The sequence below is a fragment of the Alosa alosa genome, chromosome 3 (genome assembly GCF_017589495.1).
Source record: "Alosa alosa isolate M-15738 ecotype Scorff River chromosome 3, AALO_Geno_1.1, whole genome shotgun sequence".
Lineage (NCBI taxonomy): Eukaryota > Metazoa > Chordata > Actinopteri > Clupeiformes > Clupeidae > Alosa > Alosa alosa.
Window position 1 is genome coordinate 33,793,048 of NC_063191.1, and position 20,951 is coordinate 33,813,998.

The following is a 20,951-nucleotide window of genomic DNA, read 5'->3' on the forward strand; positions in this document are numbered from 1 at the left end:
GTTGAGATTTAGAAGGTTCTGTTTCATCCAGCAATTGATGGGATTGTTTGCTTTGTCTCTCTCAAAACATTTCTGTGCTTAGGATTTGTTACTTGTTCATCAGTCCTGTTTGCAGGCCATTGGCTTTAATTACATCATGTGGTTTAAATTGTATTTTTAAGTGGTTGTGGCCACATATGCTTCGCTAAAAGTGTGGGGAGAGCCAGACTCAGACACTGGATGCTGGACATCGTCACAGTTAGTTTTGTTGCATGTTGATAAAAGTAATGTCAGAAGTAGGCCCAATATACAATGGTGTCACGCACAATGGATTAGCCCATTTAGTAATTCTTGTAGATTAGCCTATAGCCCATAGAGACTACCAATACCAGGTGATGTTTTTTTTTTAAACAGTGGTGTTATAGGCTAGTGACAAATGGTCAGAAAGGGCTTTAGTTTTTGAGATACCCCTACCGGAGGTAGAACTAAACCCAACAATGTTTTTCCTCATCTCTAAGGTCTCCCATATATGAAATGGATTCTTGTCTAAAAATATTTTACTGCTAAGATTGTTAAATGAACAGATATTGCTATACACCCCAAAACCAAAAAAGGACTAAAATATAGCCTGTCCGTATTGGAGTTAAGGCATATAAATTAGTGCAGATCAATCACACAAGCTCTGAGAGCTTTGAAAGTTGTTTTACCTACTAGAAAAAACACCTTTCCAACAAGCCATCATATGTGTTTCTATGATAATCCCTGGTAAAGCAGCTACAAAGTAAATGAAAACATTCTGCATAGATATTCATTTTTTGTATGTCCGCTTATTTTAGGTGTATGTTTACATGTCTCTATTCATTCCATACATCAAGATATTCACATCCAGTCTTTTGCCTATTAAGTTCCCTCCCCTAAAGAAAGCATGCATGTTTCTGTTATCAGTAGCTGCTGTTGCTATCGGCAACATAGGTAGTTACCCCAAGGAGATAATACTCAGGGGGTAACTTTGGTACACGCATTTAAGTTGCACATAAAATTGTTTGATCGCCTCCTTGGGCATAAAGTGAGCCAGGACGTCCACTGTTATTCCGTCTGTTAGCAGTTTCCCCTTTTTGAAGGTCTTTCTTGTTGCTTCCCTTTTCGTGTTTATTTTTCATTTTGCCAACACATTTATCATTTTTGTGGTGCAAATCGCTATTGTGGTGATCTAGAGTTTGAGACAAGAGAAGGGGCTTTACAACCATTTATTCGCCAACTGAAACCCAGACAGGGTCGTAGTTGGACTTCTTCCATTAGCTCCATTTGGGTAATAGTTTCCCGCTCCTTTCTTTCTTTCTTGCTGGTTTGAACTGTCAACACATCCATCATTTCCTTATCACATGCAATTTTTTGTCTCTGGCTGTTTACTGAATAGGTCATTTAAGAAACTAGTCAGAGCTTGACTGCAGCTGGAGCCTGTCCAGATGAGAAATTCCTTTGGATAAATCCACCATTGTGTTTAAGTGGATGGTTCAGTGCACAGTTCAATACATTATCAATCTCTATTTTTCCAATCTAAGTGTGTTCATTCTTTCCTCTGTCAAGATGTATGAATTTGAACTTCAGGGGGAAAAACATCAAAAGTAAGAAACCTGTTCTACTTTATAATAGTTCCCAGGTTAGTTGTATAAAATAACTGTATGTATATTTACTTATATACTTATGCATTTGTCATGTATACAGACCTTACTGTCCTATATCTGACCCTAGGCAGACCCTTGAGTTGTGGATCTGCTCGAGGTTTCTTCCTACAGTATATGTTTCTCCAATTCTAGGGAGTTTTTCCTCGCTCCTGTTACCGATGGGCCTTCTTTTCTTTTTTTTTCCTTTCCTCTGATTGTCTAACGCTCTGTAAAGCGCCATGAGACATGTGTAATGTTTTGGCCCTCTATAAGTACAATTCAATTGAAACTGAAATTGAAATATTTACTTTACCTTAATTTTGCCAGAAGCCCAGTTATGGTAGTTTAGCAATCACCCTTAGTTTGTTGAATTAGTATATTACCTATCCTAAGCCACAGTTAGTTTAGCGACCACCCTTATTTTGTTGAATTAGTATATTACCTATCCTAAGCCACAGTTAGTTTAGCGACCACCCTTATTTTGTTGAATTAGTATATTACCTATCCTTGATGTTGCCAGAGCACACAGTTTGTACAGGCTCCCACCCTTTGTTGGTTGAATTAGTATGAATTGGTGCTGGTGGACATAATCAAGGTTATCACAAAGCCTAATGTAACAAGGACAAAGTTGTGTAGATATGTAAGCCCACAACTTGATGAATAGAGAAAACAGTCCATAGTCTTTACAAGGACTTACCAATGTATGGTTCCCTATACCAGAACAATAGCCTAATGTAACCTGCGTTGTGTGGAACCTGCGCGGTTCAGCCCTGCACACACCCAGACGTCGAGCGTGCTGACAATCAAGCTAAAAGCCCAGGCTGCTCTTGAGGCGTCGAGGAGTGAGATTTTACTAACGTTCCAGAATCATCCGGTATGCTAGCTTGCATCCATTACACTAACAACTGAGTAGTTGCAATCTATAGCTTACCTGGATGAATTATCAACACTAGGCTACATCTTTCACTGAAGGTAAATTATTTTACCCTCTTTGTGTGCTCAATTGGTGGAACATACTTTCAAGTTTGGGTCAATCTTAAAATTATGGCGAGTGTCTCAGTATAACCAGACACTGTGCAGACAAGCAGGGAACAGGAGGCTATGATTCATCCTGGTCTCTGCAGCTCGTGCAGCTTTTACCTTCCTTCTGGCTACATTTTGCCGATGATCCAATCCTTGGCACGCCAGAAGCAGCATTACAAAAGCCTACCATTCCCCCATTCTCTCTCCCTCCGGTGAATATAAAACTGATCGTTGCAAGGCCCTGCTGCTAGGGTTTTAGATTGGCCAGGGGCCTCGCCATTTATGGGCAGGGCAACGGGAGAACAGCTGCCTTTCTCCTCTACCTCTGCCGGAGTCTCCCATGCTGCTGTCTGATGGAAAGTAAATCACCTGATTCTGTTAGCACTCGCAGAACATGGGTCACAGCTGTTTCCTCTAGTTTCTCTCAGTTTTTCCCGAAGACACACATGCGGTCTGAACTAAGGTACTCACATAGTACACTATGGGCTTTACATTTCACCCAACATGTTACAGATCGAAATCCTATATGGTATTTTAATAGATGATGTTCCATTGAAAGAATCAGTGTTAACAGTTAACACAGTGTTAACTAAACTGTGGTTGATTCTTTTCAATATGGCTCGAACATGTAGGCTATACATGGATTTCTATGCAACGTCACGAAAACATGGGTGCGCAACCAAGAGGCAGAAAGCACCATAGAACAGCATAGAGCAATGCAAAAGAGCAAAAGAATAAAATTAGTTTTTGTGCTGAAAACTGCACCAATTCGAAATCACGATGGTTAGAGAATGTTAAATATGTTCAATATCCCTAACGGAATGCATGTCTTTGCCAAAAATGACAAAATACGATGTTATATTAATAATGCAAATGAACGGCAAACTTTGAAATATAGTCTGAAATGAGATGTTATTATCATTGAGACAACAGGGGTATACAATAAAATCCGATTGTAGCTTACAGCAGCCGACTATTTAGGTTAAGTTTATAACTTTGTGGACGGCCACCAAGCGTCTTCTGCCTCACGGCTGCGCACACATCTAGTTTTGTTGGTAAACGGGAAACCCGTGTATAGATGGCAGCCAGAAAACTTTCACTTAAAGGTGCAGTCAGCGATTGCAAAGGAAGTTGTGTTTGTTTATATTTACGTTTACATTTAAATTTATTAGGAAACATATTTTTCCAAAACAATATACATTATATTTTAACCAAGGACCAAATGATGAGGTAGCTCACTCCTCCCTTCAGTTTTCCCAGAGAAACTTCACACAGGGTTTGTTTTAGTTTGGGGGACAGGCTGCCCTCACTTTGATTCCAGTTTTTGGAGCCTGGGCCGCAGTGTACTCACGGAATGGGCAGCTAGCGGGTCGTGAGGAGGCTGAATGACAAGACAAATTATGGACGATTTAACAAATTATTGAAATAGCCTAAAATCCCTGACTCCACCATTAATAACATTAATAGTAGTAGTAATAATTCATTCAATGACCAGTGCAACTTGTTTGTAGCTTATGCAAGTATATCTAAATCTGTAAAATAATTGATTTCATGTCCTTCTTTCACTTTGTCATGGTAGGTTGTTACACCAATACAAAAGTGTAACCTAACATGATTTAAGAACTGGTATTTATCCTTTGTTGTCATGTTTTGAACATATTAGGTAACTAGGCATATTTTTTTCAACATGCATGGCTCCATGAAAGTGGGTATTTTAGTGTAAAGTCTCCTTGTGCTGATTCCATCTCCCTTTGCTTTTTATGGTGATGGAATACCTTGTGATATTATATTGTTACAATTGTTTAAATGAATTGCCTTTGAATGAATTGCCTACAGAATTGGAATAAAGAAGTATTACAGATTGGACACAGTCGTGAGATGGCAGAGTGCAGATAGATTAATGGAAGCCATACAGAGCAAAGCAGAGTGTGAAAAGTTTCAGATCATTTCAGCGAAAATGATCGACTTAAGACCTGTTCTTTATTAACATGCACCACATGGAAAAAGAAACCCAGCTGAAACTCTTTTAATCATTGTGCACAGTCACTCACCAAAAGGCTGGTTTTGAGCTCTGGCCAAAATAACTGTCAACACCCCCACAACCCCTGAGCTTTGACCATCCAATAAGAGGGCAGTTTGTAATCTCTATCAGATATGGATCTCATTTCCTCCCTCACAAACAAACTCAGACTAAAATTCACCCCTTACACTACCATTTATTCCACACATAAACCAGGATTCATTAATATCATCAAGTGTCCTGCTGAATACCTCTTGTGGGCGGATTCAGTGAAAGTATTTACTCTGGAATTTAGTATGTTCATTTGAGTTATAGGGTTAAGTTTTTATTAAATTCTATCATTTTTTAGATTTGTATCTGTGTATGTTGATTAGGAGTCTGTTTTATGTGTTAATTGATGTGACATCATACAGCTGGGATGTAGTCACACTTTTGTTGTAAGTTCAAATTCCTTATGTTCGCTATCCGTTATAAGACCGCCTAGAATTCCATTCAGTTGTTCATTACGAGCCACACAGTATACTCATCTTCTGGAATCCCATGCTAACTTGCTATGCAAGTTACTTTGAGCTGAGAGGTCTGATTTGCTGAAGAGATTTAGCTTCCCACATCCATTAGATTCTAGAATGTACACACCTCTTGGGAGGCGTGACCTTTCACCAGCCATTTAAATGATTAATTGTTATTCACATCTATTTTACACTCTGTAACACAAACATTGTGCTTTTTCAAAAAAAGTTTTTTGACGTCTTATTGACATTTAGATCAGGCACTTAGGGAAATTCCTCTTACATTTTAAGGAAGTCAAAGTTCTTTCAGAAAATTGAGTTTTTACATTTGAGCATGTGGTTGTGGTATATTGATTGTCGCGTACTGCATAATAGTGCTGATGTGATGTAATTGGCCTGACAGAGTTGATGTTGATAGACATCAGACACATGAGCTCATAAAGTTATATTGGAGGTCTTCTGTTGCAAGAAGGGTGTTGTGAAGTTGTTCCTTAGGATAGGATACTTTTGTAAAGACAGCTTGTTGAGAAAGGGCTGATGAAGTCCAGGGATGGTAGGAGGAGAACCATTTGTGTGGCATGCTTAGAGACAAATGTGAGGTATGTAATGTTGCACAGCACATACCAAGCACCTGTAAAAACAACATCAAACTTTTCAACAGAGGTGAGCATTGGTGTGGGTCTACTGAACACTAAAAAAGCAACAAACAAGTTTTACTGTTGCATCGCCAGGTGGCATAGCTTTACTTGAAATGAAGTGTGACTTGAGACACTCCTGTTGTATATAAGAAGTAACACACATTATGCTTGATCTCCATCCGTTTCATAAATGTTAATGTTTATCATGGGTTTCATATCAACAAGAACATCTGTTCAGCATGTGAGAGATGTGCTTTGAAATCCATGAAGCTTCCCCAACTTAGTGAACAATAGGAAAATTGCACCCCATATGCATGACATTCAGTATAGGATTGATTCATGTGACTATGAACACAGACAAACAATAAAGAGATAGAGTGAGCACTCTGTCTCAATTTTACATGAGCAAAATGGCTGATCCCACAGCCATTCTTCAAATGAAGACAGCTGTAGCATAAAATCTATTCTTGTTCACCCATAAAAAGTGCCTTTCAGTGAGATTGGTGCCGTTAAGCCACTAATAAAAACTCAGTTTACGGTCTTGCTAAGCAACCAACACTGGAAAAAAGCAGTTCCATGAAAAAAAACTTATCTTTGGGTTATCTTCTCGAAATTCTCTTCTCCCCCTTAAACCAAAACTTTTTCCCATTTATAAGTATTACTAAAACACCAACAAGCCATGAAGGAAGTTTCATTAGAGAGAAGAGACGTGTGGACAAGGGTGTAGTTTCTCAACTACTGTCTGTGACTGGATGATTATGAGAGAGCACTGACAAAAGGGGGAGGAAAATTAGGGCTGCCAGCATTCTTCTTATTTAAAGCTGTAACTACAAAAAAGTGCTTCCAGAGGCTGGGCTGGGCTGGGTCTTGTTGCTGCTAGTGGGAGAGGAGCAGTCTGCCTACATGGTGAAGCGATAACTTGGAACCTTTCATCCTCCTTTTTTCCCCATTTTGCACACGAGGAAGGCTCATGTCTTGCCTATAGACATGATGAGCTTCGTGCAAAGCAGGACTTTCTTACTTCTGGCTTTCTTTCTGGCACAAGAACTGTTTGTGAAATGCCAAGACATCAGTGGTAAGTTCTGTTTGTTTTTACTGTTAATTGTGCTGATGGGCTTGTGGATATTGGCAAATTGCTGTTGTTAAGACTCACAGATTCACAGTGATATAACCAACCTCAGCATGTTTGGCTCAGACATTTGTTTGATGTTTTAAGATAAGGCAAGGAAGCCTGACATTTTAAAGCTTACATGATTTGGATTTATTTTAGTTGTTTACATTAATTGTTTTAAAATTGAAGAAACATCTTTTTGAGGTTTAATGCAGAGCAAAATCCTTTTAACTCCAGATATTCTATCACTTTGAAGTATAGCTGTATTGTAGTTGTCTACATGATACTGGATTTTTGTCAGGGATTTTGACTAATGCTAAAACATTGCTGTTTAACATCTTTCAGTAAATGCTTTTGTAGACATCTTGTCACAGGGACAATGTGGATGTGAATTGCCCCTGGCGGGGGTGCAAATTAGTGCTATTGAGACTAATTGTGTCCTTTTGTACCTTCATTTGTTGCTGATTGCTGATGATGTCACCTTGGGCAACGCAAACATGTGAGCCATAAGAGGGGCTCCTATAGGGGCCATGCGTATAGCGCAACCCTGTTGTCAGACTGTAAGCTTCACTAAGTGTTATCCACATCCAGATTTGGGTGCCCCAGCACTTTCTTCAGAAACATCTGTTGAGTCCATTTCATCGGGACTCAGGCGTCTTTGAGGGAACACAGCCTGCATGTCTAATGCAGCACAGATGTAGGTGGGGTGGGGGGTGAGGATGGCAGTGGTGGGGTGGAAGTCACAGAGATAGATTGCCCAAGTGAACTGAGGAGAAAGCGGTCCAGACACACCTGAACACTATTATTTCTGCCAAGCAATGTTTTCCTAGACTCTCCTTTAACGGGATGACATCATTTTTTCCCCCTAAATGATGTCACCAGGATTGTCTGAGCCTTTGGCGATGTAGGGAATTTCCTTATGTGCTTGTTTTGTTGGTTCTTCTTTGCTTTTGCTCAACAGTCTAAAATTGACAATAAGATCAAAATACTTAAAGCATATGTTAATTATGCATACTAGTGTTATCAGAGGAGAGCAGTTCATGTGAAAATCACACATGTTTTACTTGTCGGAAACATGGATTGACTTTTGGGCAAACAGAGACACCTTGTGGCAGAGCTGCATACTACAACTGTGATGTCTGTTTTACATTGTCCAATATATGACATTCATGGAAAAAAACAAGATTACAGCAGTTTTCTTTTTAAAAGATGTTAACACAGAAGTGAATATGAGAATGTGCTGACTCCTAACTTAACGACTTGTGTGGAGTTAAGCAAATACCCTTGAAGTAAAAGGATGTTGTACTTATCAAATCACACACCCTTGGGGTTAAAAGTTTGCCTTAACTGCACTCTGCTGAAATTAGAATTATATATATATTATTAGAATATATATTGGAGTTGGAGAAATGAACCAAACGTGACCACAGATCAAGCAACACTTGGCATAACGGAATTGAATGACCATCCTTGTTTGTGTAGTTCTGCAGGACCTCTTTGCACAGGGTGGACATAAGCATTCCATGGAATAAGTGCAGCATGACCTGCAATAGTTGCTGTACATGGAGTCAGGGTGGCTGGTTGACAGTGCGTACCTTCACTGTGCTAGGCTTCCACAGCCATTGTGGTTGTTGGAACATGTCAAATTCATGAAGAGCTGGGCTTTAGTGTTGACTTGTGTAGGCTGCTGATTTTGTAAAGCTTTGTTGATAGAAAATTCCTGACACACCCAATCATGGAATACAAGAACATACCGCCGCTCTGTGGAATGGGCTATTGTCCTGTCTGTTGCAGATGTATCACTGACACAATTATTTTTCTGGAAGAAAAGCTAGTTTGGAGAGTTGTAAATGTGCTGTTTGGAGTCATTAAAACCCCCATCTAGAACCCAAACATTTACCTAAAGATCTATTATGCATATTACTGTTCTCTAAGAGGAGACTACATGTGAATGCATGTGGAAATGTATTCTTTAAGAAGAGAATACATTTTCTACGTGAGCAGGCAGCAAAGATCTTGTAAAGATTTTAGGTAGCACCCTTTTTCCTGCAGTGCATTATACATTTGAGTCCATGAAGGCTGAGAGAGCCAGCATGTTGAGTGTCTTTCTCCAAACATGGCGCCGGAAAATTGAGTATGGTTGCATGTTGATGTCAGTGAATAATGGAAAGCAGCTGGAAATGCTGCTGTAATACGTACATGCGAAGAAAGGACACATATTGTTTTGTCAAAATAGTGGTTTTGTGGAGGTCGCCATGTCTTGGTAATTGGATGTCGACTGGTGGTATTAGGATAAGACTTCGTAAAATTGATTCATGAAGATGAATTGATCGTGAATGAATAACTTTGATGAACAATTGTCACTGGTCAAGCACAGACAGCAGACATGTTACATGTTTGTAGTGAATCAGGTCTCTGAGCAAGTAACCTGGGCAAGTAACTCAAGTAAGGGAGTTCATGTTCAGAGTTGTAGATGATGGAATCCATGCTTGAATGCGTGTGAACATCACCGCCCGCCCACCAGGTTCACGGCCCCACAATCCTGGAGAAGTTGTAAAACATCTCCGCAGATGGCACTTTTAACTTCAAAGGCGCCAACCACTTAACACTGTGTTCACTTAGCCCGCTAAATGCTTTTATGGACACGGCAGTGGGAAAGAGTATTCAAAAGCATGTAATTTTTTTTAATGAAGATTCATTTGTTGCTTTAGATCCATTGTTGCAGCCAATTCATGTTTCATGTTTAAATTATTTTCATGGAACTGGTCTTCTAACTGAGACAACTTACCAATCTCTCTTGCCAGATCAAGTCTGCATCCATAAATACATTTCTAACAAAGCTGTCTGAATGCCCAAGTTTAGAAACCCTGCCAGGCCCGCAAGACAGCATTGATGGAAAACATGTGCTGCATTTTTGTGCCATGACTTGATTACACGCCTCTTTGCTCCACATGTGAAAACAGGGGAATCAAGCTTTACCTGAACCAGGACTGAAACCAGGGCATCCAAAATCAGTAGTCATACATGAGACGCCATAGAGATGGACCTTGATATTTCTGTGGGGTAGACATTTTAGTTGATGGACTTTTAATACTGCTTGTGGTCATGAGAAGGCTCCATGGGAACTACCAATAAAGTAAATTATGGCAGTCAGCAAATGCGGAGCACTAGATGACTTCCAGATGTGGAAATGGTTGCTTTGGCAGTATTTTTAAAATATTAGAACAAATCTTGGGCGAAACTCAGAGCTGGAGGAAGTCATAAGGCTGATGTCAGACGTAACGTGTCAGTGAACAGCTTAGGGTTGGAAGACATGGAAAAAATGTGAACAGCTTAGGGCCTGAAGAAACATTGGAAAATGTGTCATTAAGAAAATAATCACCCATTTTAAGATGGGCAATTTAGCCTTCTTGTGTGTCAGGGGCAACTTGGTGGGCCACTTCCCTGTGAATGTGCTCCGTAATCCTAACAACCTGATGCGTTTGTAAGGTGAAGAGGTTGGAAAAACCTGAAAACACGGGGAGCACACAGGTGGGCTGCGAATGCACCACACGGTATCCCACTGAGCGCGGTGTTTAAGTCACACAAGTTTACACAGCTGGTTTTGGTTTTCCTGCCTCCGCACAGAGAATCAGGCCCCAGGAGTGCTTTATTTGTGGTTGGCTGTTTACACACGGCAACATACTCGCATCCATGTTTCACCGGGACCACAATAATGAGCATGCGATTGGTTGTATAATCAGAGAAGGATGAGCCATCACTTCTGATTATGGATGAAAAGTCCAGATAATTTGGCTAATCAACGTAGTTTTGCCATGGCAAAGGACTAAGCAGACTTGTATGTGTTCATGTTTTGGAAGGGAACTCCTCAATAATATACTTCCTCTGGCTTAATGTGGCTTACTAATGGCCCAAGGATGGCACATAGTACATTTAAATGCTTGTTTAAAAGGTAACATTTTATTCAACAAATGGTGGACTCAATTAATATATTCAGCTGTGAAACATTGCAATGGAATGGCAGTTAGCCACAATGGTTACATTAATCTGCCCACTGTTTAATCAGTTAAAGAAACATCAATTTGTGGTTGAAGCAGTGTAAAGAAATTACATTTTTTAAGTCAGGGCTCTCAACAGACCATCATTTTCTCAATAAGGGTCATAATAGGTGGGCTAGGTTACTTGCATATTAATTCAAAAGTATCTACACTATCTATACTACAATGGATAGAGATTAATGGCACTGGACTCTATACTTCAATCACAGGTAATGCCATGGCTGTGATTTCTGCTGATAGGTGGTGAAAACATTCCACCAGTTGTGTATTCTTAACCCGGACAACCATATGTCTTTTTGTATTACTGTAGGTCACATAGTGATGTTGATCTGGTCTTGGATCTTGATCAAAGTATTGTCATGAAGTTGCTGAAAACCGATATTAGCATTCCAGAAGACTTTTGATTTCTGTCAATATCTAATAAAATGCAGTCCACATGGCGTCCAATACAATTACATCTGTTATCAAAATGGAGCATGGGAACTTTAGCCTGACCAGGCAACCTTTCCATATATAACCAGAATACATCAAAAAGGTCATGTGCTTGTTCTATCAGAATTTTGTTAAAACATGGCAGCCACATTTGCAAGCTGGCCATATACCAAAGTTAAAACAGAACATTTTCAATATGTCCCTACTGTCTTTTATGAAGATCTGCATCACATTACCTTGGTGCCTTATACAGTTTTCATATTGCTCTCAAAATCACATGAACAGTTTGGTTTTAAAATGTTTTATCCTCCATTTTCATGATTATTTATTTATTTATTTATTTTGTTTTCCAGGTAATTTCAGTGAAACTGTAATTGGGTTATTGCTATTTTATTTATCTTTACTCAATCAAAACAAATTGCAATATTATTGATATTACTTGGGATACACAATTAAATAACATGACTTATTCATGTTTAAAAAAAAATGGGAGACTTGGAACCAAGAGTGTGTAAATACAGTTGATAAATTCATGTGAATCTGTTATGTCTAAATCTGTGCACTAGTTATTTGTCAAAACCTGTTGTATTAACAAATGCAAATATCTATGCTGAGAGACAGAATGTAGGCCTACACTGTATAAACTGTAGAGTATGCAAAACATACATATCCAGCATTTGTGAAAACTAGTTAGCTAGTGTCACAGATTTGGGCCCTCTTGTTATGTATCTTTATGGATTAATTCTGCATTCATTAGTGTTCAACACAGATGTAATTATGGCTAAATAGCTCTTCAGCTAAGAATGTTTTCAGTGACCGCATCTTTACAGTATATTTTCTATTTAGGGATATCTACTAAAGTATGATATATTAAAATATTACACATTGCAAACCTGCAAGCCCATGAAGACTGCACTGATTATCCTTCAGAGTACATCTCTCCTAGTGGAAGTCAGGCTATGCTCTATCTTATGGAGATGCTGGGAAACATGTCATCTGACTCTGATAAAAAAAAAGAAAGAAAAATGTTTAAAAATGAAACGCTGGACTATCCAGACTGGCAAGGCAAGAAAGTAGGTCATTAAGTGTCAGCCCTGAAGTGCTGAAGGACCTTGTTGTGTCACCCACCCACTGATGTTCGCTCCCAGCACAAGGGCAGATGAATGCGCATGGATGTTGCCATGAGTTACTCTGAGTCATGGGACTGGCTTTAATGAAGCCAAAGTCTAAATTCAATATTTGCATGGGAGGAATCCCTGTGATTCAGCCTTCCAATCTGATCTGGCAAAATCACACCGCGTTTTGACCATTTTTGTTTTTCAGATGTTTTGTGCTTTTTATCAGTTTGTGAGTGTTTCCATATGCTTCTTTTTTGTTTTTGTCTTTTCATTCTGGCACAGTATAAAAGCCATAAAAATGGAAGCAGAACCTAGACCATGTGGACCCGTGGGATATGAAGTCAATTGTGAGGCCTCGAATGGTTGGTTTTGTGGGTTGCGGATTTGATTTCCCTGTGGCAATCAGCTATGTTGCTAGCGAGACAGAGCCCATGTAAATAAGCCATAACACAGACTCCTACATGCTGTTCTTGCAGACAGCACTATCTGCTTTGCAGGATGTCTCGTCACAGAGGAATTTCCTCTGGACAAGATGATGTTTGGTTTCAAGGTTTCACGAATGTCAAAGTCAACTGCTCGTTTCATACCAGTAGGAAAGACTATGCAAACAGTCGCAGAGCACAAAGGTACATTCCCACATCTGTATGACAGACATTTATTTGATCATTTCCCTCAGCACATAAAGCAAATGATCAAGGGAATTCCAATGCACCAAGTAATTGGGGGCCAAGCAGAAAAAGCTGCATATTCATCTTTCTGCTGCAACTGAAGTCTATGAAAGCTCATACAACCATAGTCTTTATGAAATGTTGCACACTTACTGGGAACAGGCCCATGATTCTATTCACCAAGTTTCATGCACATTGAGCGCTCAAACACCACCAACAGGTCAAAGTATGAGGTGTGTTTTAAAGCATGTAACCTTTCAACTATATGCCCAATTTAAAAAAAAAAATGAGGCACCATTGGACTCCTTACATAAAGGAACTCCTAAGATGTTAATTACAATAGATTTATCCTTAATGGATCCATAATAGTTTTCCATCATATTGGACTATAGCTGTATAAATGTAACCATTCTTCACAGCCCACAGATTTTCTCAATTTTTCCACAAAACTATTCTGTTTGTGGCAAAGTCGCCAAACAGGAAGTGCACTTATATCTCAGCCAACCTTTGGTCTTACAGTGCTTACAGCCATGCCCTTGACATAATGACTAAGTTTCCATGGCAACTGTAGCCTGCTGGGATGCTTGGCCCCTCATAGCTGCTTGCAACTGTATTTTTGCAAGTAGTTCATTATATCATTTCTTTTCATCCTGACCATCTGTTTTACTTTTAAGAAACTTAAAGGGACACCAGGCAACGTTTTCATGTTAATTACTCATCTTCGTAAGTCGGTATATGGTTAAATGACTCATTACAGAGCGAATGAAGACTCTCGCCCGCCCCTACTGCCTGTAGGAAGAATATCCCGCTTGCAAGTTCAGTGTATCGCACCAATCCGACCGGCAGGATCAGTTTACATCCTGCATCCACAGCACAGAGGCAGGCTAACGAAACGCGATTGTTGCAAACGTGTGTATAATGGCAGAGCCGGCGAAGAAGCAGCGAAAACCCTTGATGGAAGATGCAAACAAAAAGGAAAAGCGCTTCAGACCGAGCGTGGGGGAGTTTTTTAGAGAAAAAGCATCAGGCTTGCCTGGTGTCCCTTTAAATCCATCCATATTCCACCCATAATCTATCCATATTCCTGTGTTAAATTGTTGTAAAGTGAGGCTGTATATGTATCACTGGTATTTATTTACTGACAGCCAATTATTATGACCGCCGCGCGGCGAAGCGGCGGTCATATAGGTTTAGTCAGATTTTTTTCTTTTTTTCTTTTTTTTTCTTTTCCTTTTTTTTTCTTTCTTTTTCGCATGTTCAAATTTCCGTCAATGATTCCCGGGAAAGACCGGGGTACACGAAACTTGGTGGGCATGTAACCCCACACTTTACGATGTACGCTTGCATGCACAGGAACATACGCAGGCACACACACAAGCACGTACACACACACACACACACACACACACACACACACACACACACACACACACACACACACTCACACACACATACACCCACACACATAACATAAACATAACACAAACAATCAAGAATTTCTCAGGCAAGGCAATTTCTCAGGCAAGATGGAGGTGGGGTTGAATTTTGAAATGAATTTTACATGTGAAATCTATGAACTAATCATGTTTTGGTACTTGTTGTCTAGCAGATACCAGTGAGAATTGAGTGTGGATAATGCAATTTAGTGAGACAGTTAGAATCATATAGGCCTTTCAGCGTGATTTCTTTGCTGGACTGGGCGGCGGTCATATTTTGTACCGCTCTGCGGTACATCTAGTTTTACTTTGAAACTGATGTGAAAGCCACACTTACCACACCTACAATAAGCATGCCCAGCAGTTGTGAAAACTACACAACTTACTAATTCAGTGATTCCGGGGGAAGCTTAATGGAGCAGAGTCTAGCCAAGCCAGCTGTTGATGACTGTTTGGATAAGAATGTGATAGGTCTTTAGAGGAAGATGGCCTCTACTAGGCCAGATTTAAAAAAAAAAAGTCTAGGCAACATCGCTCTCTCTTTGTCCTTTTGTGAAGAGCAGATGTGAATTGTGTGGAGGAAAAGCTAGATGAAGTGTTAGATCAATTTGCTCAATTCAACATGGAAAAGAATGCAGTAGAACAACTGAACTAGTAATTAAGATTGCTGTGGATCAAGGCAGGTTCTCTCTGTGTGTTCACTTCCAGTGGGGGTTGCTGCATTGCATTTGCTTTCATTTGTATCTCTTTGTAGCTTGTTTTTAAATGAGCACCCACCTGTATTTACTGTAAATTGACAATTCAAAGCGAATGGCAGACAGTGTCAGTTTGAAGTTCTGTTGGCCCAGAAAGCAAGTGTACGATTCTTGTAGTAAGTAGATGATAGAAACTTTTTGTATGTTTTGTGGTTCTTAGTTTTAATTCATTTAGAAAAAAAATTGTTATTTGATTCAAACTGCAGATTTTGTATTGTGTGTGCATTGGGAAATGTGAGTGAGTGTGGAGGCATTTGTAAAAGGTTTGAACAACGGGGATCAATGACTCTTGCACTTTGAAGTTATCAATGTTTTCCTTCAAAATGCATTTGTGTCATTTTAGCTGATCAGCAATCTGGTTTGTCAGCAACTTTGCACAAATGTTATGTCTATGCAACAGCCAAAGCATTTTCTTGTCAAGATAATTTAAGAACCAATAAACTTCAAGGGATTCACCTGGTAACTAAGTGATAAATTACACAGTTGCCCCGAGGCCCCAGAACGGGTGATGTCACTGACCCTGAGCAAGGCAATTTGGGCCATCTCACTGACAGGGGGCCCTATGAACAGACTTTGTGCTCGCCAGGCTGCTCAATCATGGCTTTCTTCCCAAATCTCAAACAGACTCCAGCAGAAATTAAAAGCAGGTTAATCCCATCATGGAGAGTACTTGAGGAAAAAACAACAACAGCAAAAGATTTTCCATTGGTGTGGCTGTTTTAGGATGTACATATACAATGCATGATTGCATAGTATCAGATTTAGCAGAGGTTTTAATGTTCTTGGAACTGAGGTTCTAATATGTATTGGCATGTTGGACTTCTGCTTACACTGTGAGGCTACTCCTGCTTGGTGGCGGTTTACTTGAACTGACTTTCATCATCAGGGCACTGACCGAACATGCCGATGTGCCAAATAGTTCTTGGACACCGCATTATCTTTGCTTGATGGTCCAGTTGCCACTGGAGCCTTTTATTACAGGCTAGGACAGGGGTGGGCACACTTTTTAGCTCAAGTGCCGCATTAGGTTTTGAAAATCGGCCGTCTGGCTGTCTGTCACTTTAATAGCATTTTATCTGCACGTTCTCATAATGATCTTTTGCCAGCTCCATTCAAATATAGCCTATGGCTAGTGCTATAGCCTATGGCTATGCCCTCTCACAGTGCCCTCTGGGAACTATTGGGAACTACTGTTGCCTTCATGAAAGTTTCCATTTCTTTTTAAAAGTTTCTGATATTAAAAAGGAGATATCAATTATCAATACTGACAAGCCAGCTGGAACCAGCCGCTCTCTCTCGCTCTCTCCCTCTTGTGCGCGCTCAGACGCGTTCCCTATTAAATGGAGTAGCATAACGTTCAAGTTAGATCTGCTGCAATGGAGATAGAGAGAGGACACAAAAAGTATCATCCTTATATAGAACACGCTGTATTGACATTGACATTGTCAATGTTCTCTAAGAAGAGTGAATAGCAGTTTGCATTAAGCTAACCACGTCATCTATCTCAGGAAAAAAATAGCGAGCAGCCTATGATAACCTAATTAAATGCTCGGCAGGCTGTAGTGTGCCCACCTCTGGGCTAGGAGAATGTGATTGGGCTCCGGTCATTCTTTTTAGTTTAAGCCAATATCAGCAGGGGCAGGGATGTGACTAAGAGAAAAAAACAGGCTGCCAATGAAAAAGGCAGGTTAATGAATATGTGGATGTGGCCACTGGATCTTATTGGAAAGTGTATATTATTCACTGCTAATTTGTATCTCTTTGTAGCTTGTTTTTAAATGAGCACCCACCTGTATCATTGTGGTTCAACAGTGAAACACTCCACAGCTTCAAACTTACTTACAGTATTTAATTGATTCTGACTTTTCAAGTTTGTCTGAAATTGGAATTGATTTTCTCAAACCAAAAAAACATCTAAGTGACCTCAAGTGTCCAAATATTATTCAGTTCTGGAATCAATAACTCAGGATTGCACTGTTGTGGTTTGCCTACTGAGAGTTAAAATGTTGCTTCTGATGGCTTTCTGGAGTCCCCCTACCCTCAAATTCTTCAAGCCTAAGCTGTTTAAAAAGTTGGAAATAATAAGAATTCCAATGACGAGAAGCAGAACAAATAGCATACAAGCTCTATGGAAAAACAACAACAGCAAGAAACAAAAGGTGCTTTGTTCAAACAGCTTGTTAAATTCAAGCTTTATATGGAGCAGAGAGACAATATGGCTGAGCTGAAAGCAGTTGGATCCTTGCTCTCGGGGTTCGTGATGTAAATATTTAGCTGACACGCTGTTGCTTTGCTCTGAGTGATTGGGGAGGCAGAGGGCAATGTAAGCCAGTGTCGCTGCCCACCAGCTGTGACTGGTCCACGAGGCCTGACAACATTCAAACAACACACAAAAAAGAGGGCCCAAGTTAAAGGAAACATCAGGAAGGAATATTTTCATCCCCCAGGACAGAAAGTAGTTGTTCCACTGTGGACTGAGGAGAATGTGGGGGCAGTTTACATCTCAGCAAAAAAAAAAAGCAAGTAGTCCATTACGGACGTGGTTGACCGATGCATAAAACATAGTCAGAGGGCGCCTCCAGAAACCAAATGCTCCAGTGCATTGTACGTGAAATTTGATCAACTAGTTGTTACCCAGACTCCAGAATGTCCATCGCTGTATTGCTAGAGTAGGCTGGAATAAGCTAATATAAACTTTTGTTTGGGAAGAATTCCAGAAATATGAGTTCAGCCTGGTTTCAGCTGCCACATGCCTAGGGATGGAGCAGAGTTATACCCATTAGTAGCTATTACATGTCCAAGCATTCAAAATGGAGATTGCATACTGTATATCTTTGCATGTCTGTCTATGAACATATGCAGTATGTCAAATACGACATGATGTGTGCTGTATTGTTGGACTCAACCAATGCAAGAGATTATTGTTATCTGTGAAATGGTTGTTGTTAGTGTTGTGTATTTCACATCTCTACACTGCTGGTAGTGGCAAAGGTTCCTTTTCCACCGAATTTCCACAGAATTCATTTCATAGAGGACCAAAGCCAGATCTGCGAGAGTGAGTCACCCTTGCCAAACTAGTCCCTGTGGAGCATAAATCATGAGGAAAGGGGGTGGTGGAGGAGGAGTAGTTTGTGTAGCAAAATAGAGATGCATCAGATAGAGAGGGCCTCATGCTACGATGAGCCCCGCTCAGAGTCTGTGTAAGTTTGGAGAGTCCCGTCAGCTGCCCTCGGCTTGATCCGCGCAAGTGGACGCAGCTTGAGAGGATATGAAAAACAAATGTTTTGACCCCTGTCCAACTCCCATGTAAGATGCGGTTACAAATCAAACTGTGCTTGCTGTCTGAGCTCCACACGTGAAGACCCATTATTTCCACTGTTTTCACACACTTTTGGTCATGCAGAGTCTTACAGGAAGATAAACGTGTCCTCTGTGATGGAGGTCTTTATAAGGACACATATCATTTACAGTTTGTGATTAAATATACAGTACTTAGGCTAAATGATAAATGACTTGTGTATGGTGCTTTGAAAAAATGATGGCAGAATTACTGAATCTTTTCGTTGTGTAAAACTGTGTGGAGGCTATGATCTTCAATCCTGTGTTTATGTGCCAAATGTGTTAGAACACCATAAATGATATACTCTCACTGAATTTGAGGCTTTAGGGCTGTAATTTATCTGAGAAAATGGCAGAGTACAAGCCACGTATGGTTTCAGAGTAACCACTGTGCCAGTCAACATTATGTGATGGGAAGAGTATTGACATGGAGGTTTTGTGAAAATAATTGATTATTTCACTCTACATTCTACACTCTACAAAGTACATACTGTATAGTTGTAATACACTCATTTTAACTGATTACTGTGAAAATAAGCATCTATTTTAGCTTTAGCAAGAAATGAGTCTCATGCCATACATGTAAATTTGTCAGTTCCAGCAACCATCCACTGCAATGGAAGGCATTGCAGTGGTATTACCATGTGTATCATTAGTCGACAGTAGCCAGCACTGCAGTGGTTAAGGATAGCCCTGAAACAGTGGAAAGTTTGCGATCCTATGAGGCCACCACAGCTGTGGTCAGAAAGCGCTCCCTAGCCCAGATGGACATACTTGCAGAAGTAATCAGAACAATGGAGTGTTCATCAGAGAACCCCATAAGACGCTAGCATCAGTGACCAGTTCAGACATGCTGTCAGCTACTTATTCATTTTAACTTTCCTGGCCGGGCTTCCCAGCCAGCCCTACCCGTGAGCAGAGCAAATTGATTGTGGAAAAGAGGGTGAGAAGGTGCATGTCTAAACCAGAGGAAGAGGTGTTTCATGCTCTAGTCTGTTTTCCCCTCCCTAAACTAGACCGGCCATCTCTGCTCTGTTTGTAACAAACTTACTAATGCACAAATTTGGCAGTTTAAAATGTACAAATAGGGTAATGGGTCAGTTTGGTTGAGAATTGATACACCTTTGACCAATACGCAGGAGACCACAGAGAAAAACGAAACCCATCTGGGCATGGGAGGCAAGGGATAATCATAGGTTGCGCAGTGACTTTGAAGTCCATGTGTCTGTTAGTAGACACTGTAAATGAACGAGCTTTGTCATCACTCCACGACTTCCTACAGACACATTTGACACCGCCAGTGTGAGAAGTACAACTCTAACTGGTCTTGGTAGTCACTGAACAAAGGACTTGGAAAAGACCTTTGAACTCTGACCCCAGCCGTTTCAAAATGGAAGACATTGAAAAGTTGAGGAAAAATAATCTTCCTGTAGCAGAACAGCGTTTTCTTAGTGTGGCCCACAAAAGAGACCCAATTCCTCTGGTTCCCATTTTCCTCAGTCTTGTAATGTTGGAAGAAGCCCAGCTGAGAACCCAGGAGGCAGTCTTGCGTCTGAAAGTCTTTCTGGCACAGAGTCATACCACTCTCTTATTTCTGTCATTATTTTCAAAAGATGGTCAAGGAGCTTAAGGAACTTAATAGACCTTATTGACCGTGCATTTTGTAAGGTAAAAGCAAAATCTGCTGTACACAAGAAAACAGATTTGCTTCAGTGACTCACTTTTTCCATAAGGTCATTTGTCTAACCCCTGCAATCTGGCAACAGCTGCAAACCTCTAAACACAGCACGTTATGAGTATTTCCACATCAGCCAGGGAAAATCCATAAAGTATTCATTTGTCCCTGTTTCCTACATTTGACAGATATATTTCATTATCATTCCCCTCCCCCCTGCTTGGCTAGTGTGATGTTATTTATCTGGCTTATTTTAGATGTCCGTGGGAGGGCTATTATTTTTGATACGCACCAAATGCTATCTCCCCCATTTTTTCCAGAGGAAAATCTTACAGTCAGTGTGGGTGAGGGGCAACGAGGAGAGCAGATACAGACTAACATGTAGCCGGTGAGCTCATGTTCACGGTGAGGGGTGTGCAGGTTGAGGGGGAGGGCAAACGGAAAATCTACATCAGGAAGACTCCTCAAAGGGGTACGCTTTCGCTGTCGTCATCATTTGTGGGCTTTTAGAAACGTCTGCGGAAAG

The 20,951-nt window shown here is 40.4% G+C and overlaps 1 protein-coding gene across 1 annotated transcript in view; it reads left to right on the plus strand.

Moving 5' to 3' along the window:
* The first annotated feature begins 6,662 nt into the window (after positions 1-6,662).
* The window catches only part of col5a2a (collagen, type V, alpha 2a), a 39,233-nt gene continuing 24,944 nt past the window's right edge, over positions 6,663-20,951 (plus strand). The window contains exon 1 of the mRNA XM_048238871.1: positions 6,663-6,908. Coding sequence (XP_048094828.1) covers positions 6,821-6,908 — 88 coding nt within the window. The 5' untranslated portion in view covers positions 6,663-6,820. The remainder of the gene's footprint in view (positions 6,909-20,951) is intronic.